The 16718-nt window shown below is 49.3% G+C and overlaps 1 protein-coding gene across 2 annotated transcripts in view; it reads right to left on the bottom strand.

Annotated features, from left to right (window-relative positions):
- Positions 1-6338: 6338 nt before the first annotated feature.
- The window catches only part of LOC111528300 (prefoldin subunit 1), a 57157-nt gene continuing 46777 nt past the window's right edge, over positions 6339-16718 (bottom strand). Inside the window, exon 5 of one of the 2 annotated variants that reach the window (XM_023194991.1) lies at positions 6339-7334. In XM_023194991.1, coding sequence (XP_023050759.1) covers positions 7251-7334 — 84 coding nt within the window. In that variant the 3' untranslated portion in view covers positions 6339-7250. The remainder of the gene's footprint in view (positions 7335-16718) is intronic. The other variant, XM_023195000.3, reaches the window with a different exon arrangement.

Raw genomic sequence — 16718 nt, 5'->3', positions numbered from 1 at the left:
CCCCCGCCCAACCACTGCAGGAGCCATCTCATGGCTGTCTTGAGGTTTTTACTTATTTGGAAAATGCTTAAAGATTTCCCCCTCCCTTCCTACCTCTGCATCTAAGTAGTAAAAGGGCTACTGTGGATCCTCTGGAACCTCCCGGAAGGCTGGTTGGCCTCCTTCTGTCGCTCTAGATGCCCAATGTGGGGCAAGGGCAGTTGAGCAGACTACAGCTCCTCCTGCCCCTGGCAAAACCATCATATCCCCTGGTGGCACTTCTTGGAAGGTGCGGTGTCTGTAGTTGTCTTAGCAGTTGAGGGCCAGCCCTGTGTACCCATCACTGGTCTGGACCGTAAGGGGCCATGGTGCTGCTTCCTCACTCCTGGAGCAAGAAGGCTGCGGGCATCAGAACCCTCTGGGAGGCTCCGGTCTTTCTCTTTGCCTTTCCTGCCTAGCTCTCTTTGGTTGGGACTGGTACAGACACTTGCAAAAACAAGAAGGACCTAATAAGGCTCAATTACCAGGTCAAGGCACTCGATTAATCATTTACAAAGTCCGAGCCATACAGGTGAAGGTTTCAGGTGCCAGAATGGGGCTGACTGAGAATTGGAGCCTTCACCTGAGAAGGCCTGTACTCACATTTCCTGCAGGTCATCCCTGCCCTGATCTCTATGGGAACTGGAGCCCCACTTGCCCATTGCCTATCCAGAACCAGGTTTCTGAGTAGCCCATGTGAATGTCACCTCTGGGACTGTACAATACAGTAGTCCTAGATCCTGGGACCAAGGGAACTACTGGTTGGTGTGTCTGGTGGCCAAAGTTGCAAAGGAACTACTGGTTGGTGTGTCTGGAGAAGACCCCAGAGCTTGGTGGACAGGCCTGGCATCGTCCATCTATCTTTTCTGCTTCCAGCTTGAAGGCAAGAAGGTGGGAGGTGCCCCTGCCAGAAGCTGCTCAACTCTTCCCAAAGCTGCTGTGCACCTGAGACCCAGGGCTTCCTGGGCCTTTCTGACCTAGCCTGGGCTCCTAGGCCACATCTGTGTGCTCACGCACCTCTCCCTGCACGTTCCCCACCCCACACTGTGTTTGCATCCATGTGGCAAAGCTCTGGGTGCCTGCCCCTCTGCAGGCCCCACATCAGACTGGGGCTGAGAATACCGAGGGTTGGTTCAAAGGGCTGACTGCGGGCAAGAGAAGCCAGTGTAGGGTCCCCTGGACCTGACCCCCACTCCACCTGTAGTCCTCTGGGAATAGTCCCTTCTTCCCTGGGGCCGGTTGAATAGGGTGATCTGAGACACTAGATAGCGAATGCGGAATGAGCCTTTTGGTGCTGATGCTGATGGAAGGAAAACAATCCTTAAGACCCGGCCCCTATCAGAAGCTGGAACCCAGCCCCGGTCCCTAGACTGGCCACAAGGGGGCACTTGATCTCCAAGAAGCAGCTCAATCTGAGCAGCCACAGTGGGCACCAGAACCTCTTCCCAGGTTGAGCACTGACTGCTACCAACGCACCTGGAAAGGTGGTGCCTGTTACCATCCCTGCCCCCACATTGCTCTTTTGACCCCTCTCCCTTTTATCCTTCTTTTTAAAAGGGTTTATATTTTTAAATAGCATTCCATTTACAGAAGTTGAGAGAAGAGTTGCCGAGAGGGTAGTTTCTGTAAACGGTTTAACATCTTATGTAACCATAGTTCTGCCCGCTTTTTGTCTTCTGCTTGGCTGTAGAGGAGGCAGTTGCCAGGATGGCCCATCTCTGGGTGTGGAACACCTGGGTTGGGGCCACCTCTGCCACAGCTCCTGCTGGGTGACTCGCACTGCCAGCTAAGCCTTAGTGCACAGGGGGCCCTGAGCTTCAAGTACTGAGTGGCCCAGGACCCAGGCAGCATGGGGTGCCAGCCAGGATAGTGCATGAGTTCTCAGGCAGAGTTCCCCATTGGGAAGTGGGGAGCGACAGGGATGGTAGCAGAGCAGAAGGCCAGGAACAGTGAGGCTGTCGGGTGGGTGGGGATCCTGGGGCAGAGACTAGGCTGTGCAGCTCAGTGCACCCTCTGGAGATGCAGTACCCTGGACCCTGCATCTAGAAGATGCAGTTGTAAAATTTCTGGGCCCCACTGCAGGTGCTCTGAAGAACTGTGAGGCCTACCTTAGGGGTTTCTCCTGCGCTAGTCGTCCCTGCTTTGGGCGACTGAAGCAAGGAAAACGCAGGTCACTCCCACCTCCAGACCCGCACTACTTCCCATTGCCCATCCTCCCAACAGCCCAGAAGCAGAGATTCTGTCCTCAGCTAAAGGTGAAAAGGTCCTAAGGCTTTTGGGAAACTTGGTGCTCCAGGAAATAAGTGACTTGGGTTTCTAAGGTATGTGTGGGCACTCAACGCCCCTGTCATGGCTATCATAGCCCTCTGGTTTGAAGTCCTCCGTTTTATTGCTGCTGTTTCTAACCTCTGTCAGCACTGCCTGGGAGTAACGAGTTCAAAGTCCCTAGTTCCCCACGTTTCCAAGTATGTTATGTGAAAGCCCTGGCAAGGACGAACCTGATTAAACTGGAGGAAAAAGGTGGAGCAAGCAAGACTAGGACATTTTTGTTTCCCCAGCTAAGCTGCCTAAGGTTCAGGGACTCGGACAGGTGAGAAAGGCATGACCACCACCTCAGCCCTGTCCCTGGAGGCTGGGGAGAAGGGGAAGCAGTGAGGAGACTGACTGATGTCCTGATGCCCACGCCCCATACGGCGGTCATGAAGACTGAGTGGCCCCATGTCCAGAAAGCCCTCAGCACAGGGCCTGGCACTCGTGAATACCTCAATAAATGGTAACTTAAGAGAGCCTGTGGGGCCCCTCCCACTGCAGCCAGCCTCCAGCAGAGTTTCTGGCCTGAAGCCCAGGGATGGCCTGCACATGAATCAAGCAGGCTATTTCTAGAGCTGGCAGGGGGCTTTCTGTCCCAGGGGCAGGCGAGCCAATCCTGTGACAGGGAGAGCACAGGGAAGGGGTTATTCAAGTGGATTTGCACCATTGTATTCGTTTCCCTGTCCAGAGCTGCCCATGCAGGATCCTGGGGTGGGCAGGCCATCCAGGCAGATGGAAGGGACACTCTGCCTGGGGCTTTCCTGCTGCAGGGTAGGCTCTGACTGGATGTTAGAGAGGACTTTGTTGTAGCCCAGTCACCTCTGTTCTCTTTCTGATCCCTTTTCTATCCCAGTTGGGCCTGAGCAAGCCTGGCTTGCCAGAGGCTTTAGAGCCATAAAGGCCTGGGTTCGGATCCTGCCCTTGCCTCTGCCTCATCGCGTGTGCTTGAACGAGAGACGTAACCTCTCTAAGCCTCGAATTCCTTGCCTGTGAAGTGGGAATGATGGTAGTATCTACCTCAAAGTTGCTGTGAAGACAAAATCAGGTACTTGACCTTAGGGAGGACTCGGAATAAATGAGCCATTCATCCTCTCCTTCTGAGCAGGCTTTCCTGGTGAAGGGCGTCTAAACCCAGACCTGTGCTGCTGAGTGGGGCCAAATGAAAGTAGACTGGGATTAAACCTGTGCCACAGAAGAAGGAAAAGGAACATGTCCGTGCAGAGGGCAGCTGATACAATGGAGGACCTGGGAAATCTCCCTACCAACCCACTCAGCATGCTCTGTAATAGCGGTGACACCAGGCTCCAGGGAGAGGTGCTGCCAAGAGAGGGGTCTGAAAACAGATACAAAACAAGAAAACTGAAAGAAAACCCCCAAAGAACTGGTTTAATTGATAAGATTCATGCATTCCTGAACTTTGGAAAAGTGAAATGCTTACTGCTTATGAATTTGATGACAGTGGTTGTTTTGAGATTTTAAGTGGCCACAGATTGACTAGCAGCCATTTAAAATATGTTCTTACGGGAAGAGAAGCTAATGCCGCACATCAGCTGACAAGTAGTGGGTAGCTGGGGTCCTTCTTGACCTATGGATTTGTTTAGCACTCAGATCTCTTGATAGACCACTTAGCCATGACAAAGCTCAGGTTTCCAACTACATTTGGAGGAAAAGTGAGCATGTTAGGCTCAGGAAGACACCACACAGGCTCCAGCCACCCACCCACTCAGCCAGGTTTTCATCCCTGCCTTCTTTCATCATTTATGTCAAGGTATAGAGGTTGGGGCCACATTCTGAAATTGTGTATTGCCCAGGAATGAAAAACCAGGGCTCTTGGTAATTCTTTGAGTGTTTAAAGCCCCCTTTTAAAAGGAGATTTTAATTCCCTTTATAATTCTTTGAGTGTTTAAAGCCCCCTTTCAAAAGATTTTAATTCCCTTTCCTCTGTTACTCTTGGGTGATGGGTCAGCTGTATCTCAAGAAATGACCCCCAGTTCCCCTGCAGGGGGACGACATGCTACCTGGTTTACAAAGTAGGGTTGGCCAACTCTGGTTGCCTTGGCATGCGGCCATTCTGCAAGTTCTCTAGTACTTGTCCCTGTGCGGGTGAGGGCGTCCTGGGTCTGGAGTGGCAGGAGGGAGAAAGCACCTGAGCTGAGCCACCCTCCTTCCATTCAGCAGCAGCAATGGCAGGAGCACGGTTTCGCCAGTCTGCTCAGTAGCTTCCCCCTGCTGTAGCCTTCCTGTGGTCCTGGGAGGCTAACTTTGCAGGGCCTAGGGTTTGCACCAGTCCATTCTCACCCTCTTCCCTCGTCTCCCTCCAGTGTATGTGGTAGAAGACCAAAGAAGAGATGAGCTGGGACCATCCACCTGCCTCACAGCCTGCTGGACTGCTCTCTGTTGCTGCTGTCTCTGGGACATGCTCACCTGACCAGCCCAGCCGTCCTGTCATGCCAGCTCTGCCGCCACCTCTGACAGGTGTGCCTGCCCCCGTCTCTTCTGATTGCTGTAACAAGTGACTAGCTTTGCACAGACACCTCTACCTTCAGCACTATGGGATTCTAGATTAGTGGGGGTTGCTACTGTTTAATTCAGTGACTTGATCTTTTTAATGTCCAAATTCCATTTCTTATTGATCTTTAAAGATGTGCTAAATGATTTTTTTGGCCAAAGGCTTAGTTGTGAAAAATTTACAATTTTTAAATTATACATTCAAGGTAGTGGCCAAATGTAACACACCATGGAATGATTTCTCTGCTAACAGCCTGTATGTTTCAATAAATTTGTCCAAAGCTCAACTGTCTTTCTAAATGATTCCAGGTCTAAGCTACGCTACCTGGAGTCTGTGCTTGTCTCCTGGACTCTGTTACCATGTCTAACTACTTATCTGCTCGCTAAGGCTTATAAAATGTGGGTATCTCAACTGGTGGCCACCATCCAATATATGACCACCAGCAGCCAATCTACCTTTTTATTCTGGCGGTGATGCAAACAGTATGGGTGCTACAAGGAAGGCCAGTTCTGAGGCCAGGTGTCCTCTAGCCGGGTCATAGGCTCCTAGCCAAGCTACTCTCCCCCTAGTCCCACTCAGAGATAGGCTGAGAGAGGAGCGTTTGCAACCACAACTTGCACCTACGTTTACCCAGAGCCTAGGGAAAGGGCCTTTTGGTAACCAGGGGCTGCCCCTGGAGTGGCTTCCAGGCCTGCTCTCTGGAAACCCAGGAACCTACAGTTACATGGGGCCAGACAAGAGGTTTGAGGTTTTCCTTTTTTTTTTGAGATGGAGTTTTGCTCTTGTTGCCCAGGCTGGAGTGCAATGGCGCGATCTCGGCTGCCCACAACCTCCCCTTCTGGGTTCAAGCGGTTCTCCTGCCTCAGTCTCCCGAGTAGCTAGGATTACAGGCATGCACCACCAGGCCCAGCTAATTTTGTATTTTTAGTAGAGACGAGGTTTCTCCATGTTGGTCCAACTGGTTGCGAACTCCCAACCTCAGCTGATCTGCCCGCCTCGGCCTACCAAAGTGCTGGGATTACAGGCCGAGGTTTTTCCCTTCTGGCTGTCCCCTCCCACCCCTCTCCCCAATTAGTCAGCCGTGCCACTCATCTCATCTTTGGCCACAGGGTGGCGCCGGGCTGCCATAGCAGCAAGTCTGATTTTCCTCCATCAGCTGGCCCGCCTCGGCCCAGCCAGCTGCAGCTGACAGCTCCCCGTTGACTCTGCCTTCCCTCCGAAGCAGTGGATGTGCTGATAAATGTTTACCAGTGCTCTAAGAAAAAAGAAAAAAAAAAAAACAAAAAACAGCCATGTTTTGTAGCATGTCCTATGTCTTATTTCTGTGGTGTACGTGTTCCCACCATGCCATGGCTGATTTCAAGTTACCAATGTGATGTCACTGACTGGAGCTGGGCCAACCTCACAGATCACACTCATTGGAGCTGGGCCAACAGAGCCAACCTCACAGATCACAGCCAGTGCACAGATAGAGCACAGATCGTGGTCAAATGTAGTAATATAATTAGGGATGCATTTTGAATATTTATTGTCCTTGTTTTTAACATAATTTGCAATTTACATAATTATAATGGCTGTGTTTAACAACTGACTTGCAACAAAATTCTTGAAAATTGAATAACTGGCCCACCTAGGCTGGGATGAGCCAGCTGGAGCACACCATTGCCCCTCAGCCTCTAGGAGGCCTCAGGATTACAGCGTCCATCTTATGATATTGGCCAAAAGGAGACAGTCTTGGAGGTGCTGCTGACTGTTGAACTTCCTTTTGGAATGTATGGGAGAAGGCAGGGAAAGGAATCTTTAGGCAGACTGCCATCCAGGGACTGCTATTCTGTTCACTGAGATTCAGCTGTGAACGTCTGTTCTTTCTTCCTCTTCTGTCTACTACATGCAGGCCCGGAAGCTGAGGGGTTAGTCAAAGGTACAGGAAGGGAAAAAAGAAGAGGGCAAGAGCCCATCCCTCAAGAAAGGAAGGGCTCCGAATCAGAGGGAGCAGGAGCTGAGGTGGAGATGGCCACTGCCTCTCACCCTCTGTTCCATCCCTCTGCTGAAGAAAAGCAGGCTTAGCAGAGTGGGACAGACGCTTTTTATTGGTCTGGCTGGCATGCCTAGTGGAAAGCCCAGGCAGAGCTTCCTATCTTGCCCTGGCTCCCATCTTCCCTCTCCTGGGAGTTCATCACACACCCCGAGAGGGAAGAGTGTCCTGGGCAGAGGTGGCAGGCAAAATCAGGGTAAAAACTCCAGGGCTTGGAAGCAAATGGGGCTCAGGGTGACGCAGAAAATGTGACGTTGCTAGGTCATCCAGATAAAGTATCCATCGGGGCAGAAGAGAAGCTGAAGTTTCCCTGCAGAGACTCCTCTGCCCCCACCAGGAATGGGAGGGGCAGGAGGAAGAGCTTCCCCGAGAGGCTCCCTACTGGGCCCTTCGTGCCATCAGCATCTCCCGGATGTTGTCCTCAGCTTCCTTAACGCTCCGCTCCAGGTAGGACTTTTTCTGCTGCAATATGAGAGACAAAGGTTAGGACCAGAGTGAATGGGCTGGGCTGGACGTCCAGTGGTTATGGCTTTTCCTTTGTGACGGGTGACTTCCAGGAGCATACTGTGAGCCAGGTACACACACCTGCCCACAGTGCTCTCCCCACCTCCGAACCATGGGTGATCATGGGCAGGCAACAGGGAGGAGATGGCTTTGGTACAGGAAGCAAAAGTGCTCTGTGGAAGATAGGCAGTAGCACTCTTCCCCCAGAAGGAAGCAGACTCTAAAAACAGGCGTCTCGGTACATGAAGTTATCCCAGACAAACAAAGACCAGGAAATTCCAGGACAAAGCTCCTGTCCGTAACAGACTATCTCCTCTCAAGGTTTTCCATGGCCTGGGCCAGGCGTCTGTAGCCACTGCAGCTATAAAATGGACGGTGCATGCTCTGCCCTGTCCAGCAGGAATATGGGCTGCTGTGAGGGCTGTGGGGCTGTCTCGCATTGCACTGAGGGGGTGAGTCAGGAGGCAATCTGCTTTTCTAATGAGACTGCTGCCTGCCAGGAATCCAGGACACTGACACACTGAGGTAAGCAGACCTTTTGGAGGCTTACCTTCTACCCCATCTGGGTCCTAAATTAAAAATCATGGCTTAGACAAAGAACTTTCACTACTTTCAGGAGCCAGGATTACAAAGATTAGTCAAAGGAAATGATGTCTGTACATTATTTGCCCTGTGCTCACCCCAGAAGTATGGTGGTTTTACCACTGGACCTTGCCCTGAAGACATAGTTGTGGCTGTATTCCCAGTTAACAGACATGAAATGAAGCCTCCCTTTTTGAGGAGTATTATTCATGTCCTAAAGGAATACTCAAAATTATCACCTCCCAGGGCACATGTGACTGAGCCACACTGGAACCAGTAATGCAGTCACCGGGCAGCCCAGGCCCTTCTCTCACCTCAACCCCCTTCACCCAAGCACCTGTTGATTCTGTTCCACCCACTAAAGTGCCCACAGGACTCAGGGAAGCATGGAGAGGTTAGGGCGGAGGACAGGTGAGCTCTCCGTCCAATTAGTTGTTTGTTTGTATGTTTTATTTTTGAGACAAGGTCTCAGCTCAGAGTGCAATGGTGCAATTACGACTCACTGTAGCCTCTACCTCCCACCTCAGCCCAAGTAGCTGCGACTCTAGGTACACTGGGGCTATAGGTGTGCACCACCACGCCTGGCTTTTTTTTTTTTTTTTTTTTTTGTAGAAATGAGAAACTTAAATTTTTTATTTTTTGTATTGCCCAGGCTGATCTCAAACTCCTGGACCCAAGCAATCCTCCCTCCTCGGTCTCCCAAAGTGCTGGCATTACAGGCGTGGTAAGTCACCGTGCCTAGCTATTTATTAAATGATACATATAGAGGCTTCTTCCTACAGAAGCCAAATATGGCATACACAAATCTTTATCAGTTCTTCCGTGAACCTCTGATTCCTGTCTGTCCTCTCCTTGCTTCAAATTTCCTTAAGGCTAGAAAGAACCCTCTTTACTCATCTCCCGTCTGTCTAAGTTGCACACAATTCCTTGCGACACAACAGGAGCTCCATAAAAACTCATGGTGACCAGACACAGTGGCTCACGCCTATAATCTCAGCACTTTGGGAGGCCAAGGCAGGCAGATCACCTGAGACCGGGAGTTTGAAACCAGTTTGGCCAACATGGCAAAACCCTGTCTCTACAAAAAATTAGACGGGTGTGGTGGTGGGCACCCGTAATCCCAGTTACTCGGGGGCTGAGGCAGGAAAATCACTTGAACCCGGGAGGCAGAGACTGCAGTGAGCCAAGACCGTGCCATCGCACTCCAGCCTGGGCAACAAGAGCAAAACTCCAACTCATGGTGACCGTGATAACAATTCAATTCAATGCCTGCAAATGTATACTGTTGCTAAGGAATTTTAATTACATTGCTAAGCCAAATACAGTCCTATCACTGTGATATCAGAGTGGGAACTTAAACTTCCTTTGATAAACAAGTCTTTTTGAGACAGAATCTCACACTGTTGCCCAGGCTGGAGTGCAATGGCGCCATCGCGGCTCACTGCAACCTCTGCCTCCCAGGTTCACACGATTCTCCTGCCTCAGCCTCCCAAGTAGCTGGGATTACAGGCACAAACCACCACGCCAGATAATTTTTTGTGTTTTTAGTAGAGATGGGGTTTCACTATGTTAGCCAAGCTGGTCTCAAACTCCTGACCTCGTGATCTGCCTGCCTCGGCCTCCCAAAGTGTTGGGATTACAGGTGTGAGCCACCGTGCCACGCCAATAAACTTAGACTTTAACTGTGGTGAGCTGAAAAAAAGGCAAATACTAGTAAACCCTGACACACACTAAAGAATATATGTTCACTGGGTGTCACACAGAGGGGAGCAACAGCTCAGTGCCATACACCACCTGGGCACCTTGTGGACCCTATGTGAATGCGGGGAAAGGTAAGTGGAATAAGCCTGCTTCTCCCCCTACAAAAGTCAGCCAGGGCCCAGGGACTCTGGTCTGTTGCATTCAATCTCTGCCAACTTGCTGAAAACCATAAACTTGGAACATCAGCAAGAGCTCTTCTGCCCTCCCACCCAGGCTCCCCAGCCAAACTCAGGCTGTACCTCTCAGCTTTAAAAATTCCTTCTTCTGCTGGGCGTGGTGGCTCAAGCCTGTAATCCCAGCACTTTGGGAGGCCGAGACGGGCGGATCACAAGGTCAGGAGATCAAGACCATCCTGGCTAACACGGTGAAACCCCGTCTACTAAAAAAATACAAAAATCTAGCCGGGCGAGGTGGCGGGCGCCTGTAGTCCCAGCTACTCGGGAGGCTGAGGCAGGAGAATGGCGTAAACCCGGGAGGCGGAGCTTGCAGTGAGCTGAGATCCGGCCACTGCACTCCAGCCTGGGCGACAGAGTCAGACTCTCGTCTCAAAAAAAAAAAAAAAAATTCCTTCTTCTGTAAAATTTCTGTCTTCTAACACTTTCATGAATTTTACCACTGCATATCCTAAAGTCTTCAAGTTTCCAAACAATGATGCAAATTAACGTATCTATCTATATTTTTATTTTGTTTCTAGAGATGGGGTCGTGTTGCCCAGGCTGGCCTCAAACTCCTGGGCTCAAGTAACCCTCTTGCCTTAGAGGCATGTGCCGCAGTGCTGCCTTCATCTTTAACTTTTTAATTAGTTTAAATAAATGTAATAGACATGTCTTTTAAAAAAAAAAATCCCTAACATAGTGGACCTTTCTAACTGTATTTCAATAATTCCTGTCTCAGTCCCCAAGCACATTTAAGCCCAGAAAGACTCTCATCATAGTCAAACCCAGAATAAGGCACCTGTTGTGGGTTGAACTGAATTTGACAAAAAGAGATGCTGAAGTTCTAATCTCTGGTACTTTGGAAAGACAATCTTTGCAGATGTAACTAAATTAAGATGAGATCATATTACATTAGGGTGGGCCCTGAATCCAATCATTAGCGTCCAAACAAGGCACTGTGAAGACAGGGACACACGCAGAGGGAGAACCCTGTGCTGACCGAGGTGGGGACGGGGTAACACAACTACCAGCAAAGGAATGCCAGGCACCGTGGGCAGCCACCAGAAGCTGGAAGACGTGAGGGCGGACTCTCCCCTCCACCCTTCAGAGGGAGCGTGCCCTGCAGCCCTTGCATTTGTTGGGCTCCTGGCCTTCAGGACTGTGAGAGAATACATTTCTGTTGTTTGAAGCCACCAATTCGTGGCAAGTAGAAAACCACAATACCTGAAATGAGGGATGCCGCCACACGTCGGTTCTACCATAATTATTTGGGGATAATATGACCCTAGCTTATAAAGTTTTAAGGGCAGTTACCCAGGCCTCTGCAATTCAGTGTGGTCAGAGACATGGCAGGATTGGTCCTGTGAGTACAGAAGAACCTTGGGAGGCCTCTGTCTCCAGGGGTGTCTTAGTCTGTTTGTGTTGCTCTAAAGGAATACCTGAGGCTGGGTAATTTATGAAGAAAAGAGGTTTATTTGGCCCACAGTTCTGCGGGCTATACAAGCATGGTGCAGCATCTGCTTCTGGGGAGGGTTTCTGGCTGCTTGCACTCTTGGTGGAAGGCGAAGGGGAGCCGCCTGTGCAGAAATCATGTGGCCAGAGAGGAAATGAGAAAGAGGAGGTGCCAGGCTCTTTTCAACAGCCAGTCACTGAAGAAACTAAGCGTGAGAACTCACTCACTCCCATGAGAATGGCACCAAGCCATACACAAGAAACCCGCCCCCACAATCCAAACATCTCCCACCAGGCCCCACTTTCAACACTGGGGATCAAATTTTTTTGCGGGGGGTGGGTCTGGGGGTACCAAATTTCAATAAGAGACCTGCCAGGGGGCAAACAAACCCTATGCACAACACAGCAGGGGCATCCTTCATTTCCAGTGTGGTGCTGTGCCCTTGAGTAAGGGTACAAACTCCATTTAAAGGGCTCTGCCCTCATGACCCCCTCACCTCCCAAATGGCCACACCTCCTAACACCATCACCTCAGGAGTTAGGATTTCAACAAAGACTTTAGGGAGAAACAACTCCTCACACCATAGTACTTTTCAGCTTCCAAGAAACCATGCTAAGTCTCCAACCTCATCTCCAACAACTCTTCCCCGTCACTCCTTCAGCTCCAGCCACACGGGCTTCCCGTGCTGCTCCTCCAATCCACCAGGTATGTTCCTGCCTGGCCTTTGCCCTTTGCTATGCTCTCCATGTAGAAGTTCTCTTCACCAGATATTCACATTACTCATCCCCTCACTTCCTTCAGGCCTTTCTCAAATGTCACCTTATATGCCAGGCCTTCTTGAGTACATGCTGCCCAATACTCCCTATTCTCCTCACCTTGACTCTTCTCCAGATCTCTTTCCACCACAGGAAGCAGAAACTGTCTGGCTTCCCTATGAGAAGGAAAAGTCCACAAGGGCAGGACTTCGTTCTGTCACCTGATACAGTCCTGCTGTCTAGAAGAATGGCTGGTACATAATAGGAACTCGATGCTTGTTGAATAAAGTGCTTTAGTGTGGGAAATGAAGCCTTACTGATGTACACACACTTTTCGGTTTTCCCTTCCAACCTGAATAATCAAGAAACACCCACCAGAGGAAGCAAAGGCAGAAACTGACCATTTTCCTTCAAGGTGGTTTTCGGCTTTCGGCATTGCCCTATCACCCCTGCCCCTGGATATACACAGATTTAAAACTCCAACCTATCACTACAAACAATGTCAAGTATTTGAGGTAATGAATATGTTAACTAGCTTGATTTAATTATTCTACATTATATTTATTTTTATTTATTTTTCTGAAACAGGGTCTTGCTCTGTTGCCCAAAGTAGAGTACAGTGGCACCATCTAGGCTCACTGCAAACTCCACCTCCCGGGTTTAAGCAATTCTCCCATCTCAGCCTCCCAAGTAGCTTAGGATTACAGGTGAGCACCACCACGCCCAGCTAATTTTTGTATCTTTAGTAGAGACGGGGGTTTCACCATATTGGCCAGGCTGGTCTTGAACTCCTGACCTCAAATGATTCGCCTGCCTCAGCCTCCCAAAGTGCTGGGATTACAGGTGTGAGCTACTGCCCCCAGCCCACATTATATTTATAAATCATAATACTTTTACCCCATAAATTTATACAATTACAAATTATTGATTTATAATAAAATAAATAAATAATAAAACTCAAATATCACAGATCCCAATGAGGGCTCTGGATCTGGCCTTGCTTCCACAAACAGAACAGGCCCTAACAGGCCTTTATGCTTTATATCAGGTCAACTTGCAAAACTAAAAAACAAACCACTCCAATTTCCCATGTCCTCGACTCTGAAATCCTTGAGGAACTGCTCTATCTGATGTCAGCCTCAGGGCTGCTAGGAGCGACATTTGAAAACCACACTTACTACCAGCAGTCCTGGGAGGGCATCTGCTGTCCTCACTGCAGCATCTTTCTGTCTTGCCGAGCAACTTCCCTCAGAATGCTTTCACCAGTAAAGTCTCTAGTGGCATCAAACCACAACGCTCTGGGTGCAGCGACATTCTTGTGGGCCCTTGTCGTGATGACAAACTCTGAGATTTCCTGTGGGGCTCAGCACGGCCAGGGAAATGACATTGTTGGAGTTATTGCTCATCGGCCTGAGGTTCTTTTTTCCAGGAGTCAGACTGAGGGGCTGGTGTTTCGTTCTCATCCTCTTACCAAGGAAAGAGGCTCCAGTCCCTAGAACTTTTCTGACATGACACAATCTCTCAAATAGACTCCTGAGGTAATGCATCTTGTGACGCTATCACTATAGACTTTTTTCTTTTCTTAGGAACTTTGTCTCAGGCTCTCCTTCTCTAAATTATTATTATTATTTTTTTCTTTCTTTCCTGTTTGTCCTGCCTTGGGGTATAGAAAAGGGTTTTCTCCTCTCTGTTCCTCTATTTTCCCATTTGTAAGATGAGGATTTGGGCAATACCAGTGCGATCCTCCACCCCCACCCGACTCCCATTTTTACTTTAGCCACACGACACTTTCTTCAAATGAACTCTTGCCTTAAAGACTAAACAAACAAAACAGGTTAAAATGGAGCTCAGAGAGAGGGGAGACATACCATGGATGTGTATGGATATGTACTTTTATCTCAATAAAAACAGCCCTGCTGGCTCATCTCCTGCCCTCCAATCCAGGCTTTGGAGGCAACAGACAAGGCAGACTTAAGTTCCCTTCTGCTCCTGATCTTCTGTGAGAGCTGAGTCCTCAGAGACCCTCTGCTGGGATTCACGGTTTCTGACCCTGAGTGTGACCTGCCTTGGTCACATACTTCTCCCTTGTGTAAAATTCACAGCTTCCAGCTCCTGGAGACCACTGCCGACTTCAAGCTCTACTATTAATCAAAAAAACTGAAGGCAATGGCCATCTTTTTGCTGTCTCTACCATGGCTTCCAAATTAAAAACCCAAAGCCTCACTAATTCTCGTGTTCGCTCATTAGCAGATCTGTAAAATGGTCAAAGGGTACCAGCTGCCCACAATATGGTATGTTTGGCAAGAGGCCAAGAACTCACTGAGGGCTGAAGAGGCATGTCTTGATGGGGGACAGGGAAGGCAGGAGAAACAAGACAAAAAAAGAAAAAAGGCAATGAGAGGACACAATCAGAGAAATCAGGATGGAAAAAGGGACAGCATGGGCACAGCTGGAGCAGGCAGGGGCAGGGCAGAGCCCTGAGGGCACATGTGCCCTGAGCCACCAGCCTGGATGGGTGAGGAGCACCAACAGAGGCAGGCAAAATCCGACACCTGAGAGACAGGTCTAAGTGGTCCACGGACACGCCCACTTGTAAACTCATCTGGGTGCATCCACTTCACCAGAGGACACAGCTAGGTGATATGGTAACCACTGAGCTACACCGCTGGGACACAAATCAAAGAAAGATAAAGCAATCTTAGGCATGGAGCAGGAGAACAAAGACAAATCTCGGAAAGAGTTACTGTCCCTGCATCTTCTAGATACTACTTTAGAAATATCCTTCAGAAAAACAAAGAAAGAAAAGAAAAGAAAAGGAAGGGAAAGGAAAGGAAATGAAAGGAAAGGAAGAAAAGAAAGAAAGCCGAGAGAGACAGAAAGAGGGAATGAAAAGAAGAGAAAAGAAAAGAAAAAAGAAAAACCCCTTCAGAGGTCCTTCTGCTGAAGACAGGGAAAAGACGTACTAAGCGCTGACGTGTTTTCCTCCCAGGTGTGCTTTTACCTGCCGACAGACTGACACTGCTACCATATGGGGTCAGACTCCCAAACCCCACCTATGATCACATGCTGGCTAGCACCCCCAATTCAGTCTGCCAAGACGAACCCCTACACCACTCAAGCACTTTACAGCAGATATACACGAGGGGAAAAAAATTCTTCTTCAAACAACAGTGTTTAGCCGCTCAGTCCCCCTGAGGTTTAGGTGAGTTCTACCTACTGCTGCCCTCCCTAACACATCAGCTTCATGTGAGTCCCAGAGAAAGCCCAGCCTACCAGATAACCTGGGAAAGACCAGATACAAAGCTCAGAGTGAAGCACAGAGCCAGGAGCGGCAACTGTCCCAATGCATATGGTGCTGATCAAGCCTCAGCCAAAGAATCACTACCATCTGCAGGCACCAGGTGTAAAAGGGATGATGACAAGCCAGCAAATCATGTCAAGCAATGGGGTCAAGCAATGGGGTCAAGCGATGGGCAGCTGAAGTAGGTGGTTCAGAGAAGATTAAGGGAAGAAGGAATCTATCACTACCTTAACTATCAAAAGCAATGGCTCTCCAAGTGCAGTCCTCTCCCAGCAACGTCGGGATCACCTGCGAACTTATTAGAAGTGCATATTCTTATGCCCCAACCCAGACCCACTGAACCAGAAACCCTGGGGATGGAGTCTGCCAATCTGTGTTTTCACAAGCCCTCCCAGGCAGCTGTGACGCACACTGAAGTTTGAGACTCAAACTTTTTGTTCTAAATCAGGAGTCAGCAAACTTTTAAGGGCCAGATAATAAATATTTTAGGCTTTCACTGTGGGGTTATCTCTGTTACAACTACTCAGCTCTGCCATTGTAGCAAAAAAGCAGTCAGACAATGTGTAAACAAATGGGTGTGGTGCAGATGAATGGGCACAGCTATGTTTCGAAAGCACAGAAACAGGCAGTGAGCTGGACGGGGCAGGCGGTGGTTTGCCAGCGTCTGTTCCTTAAAAAGATGGAGCTTTAAAGGGTAGGACTGAGTCCAGCAGTCAGAGATTTTTAACTTTCACTGAAAGCTGCCTAATAAAAGCCTGCATTTCCATCTGTCCATCCTTCCATCCATTCATTCAGCTCACTGCCAAATCATTTCCCCTCCTTCATCCTTCACAAACCCTGGTCCTTGAAGCTCACGGCATCATGCTTAACCACTGGACTCCCCGCTCCTTGTTGCTGCAATCTTCTAGTATCCTGGGCACTATCCCTCATCATCAGTGGCTCCCTGTCTCCCTCTCCACCACTGCAGTACCATTCAAGGTGACTTCAAAAGAATGTAGATGACTCACCCAATAGCACAGCCTCCTCTCTTCACAAATTTATGGTTACTCCACCTCAGTCACCCAGTCTATGGTCATGCCCTAGGTCTTGTCAACACCAGAAGCTGCACACCTCTGAAGTGTCCATTTCACCACCACTACCTCATATTCTTCCAGGTCACTTCTGATACACTCGCTCCAGCATTTCTTCAACCTTGTCATGCAACAAGTTGTGCATTATCCATTATGCTTCCATGGGCTTTTCCCTTCCTACCCAGCTTTGCTTTACATAGTCCATCATTTATATTTATTCTCCTTATAAATACCCTTTCACCTATGTCCCTCTCTCCCTCTGTTG

Source organism: Piliocolobus tephrosceles, chromosome 4, assembly GCF_002776525.5.
Source record: "Piliocolobus tephrosceles isolate RC106 chromosome 4, ASM277652v3, whole genome shotgun sequence".
NCBI lineage: Eukaryota > Metazoa > Chordata > Mammalia > Primates > Cercopithecidae > Piliocolobus > Piliocolobus tephrosceles.
Note: the sequence above shows the minus strand (reverse complement) of the source record. Positions and strands in the feature narration are given on the sequence as shown.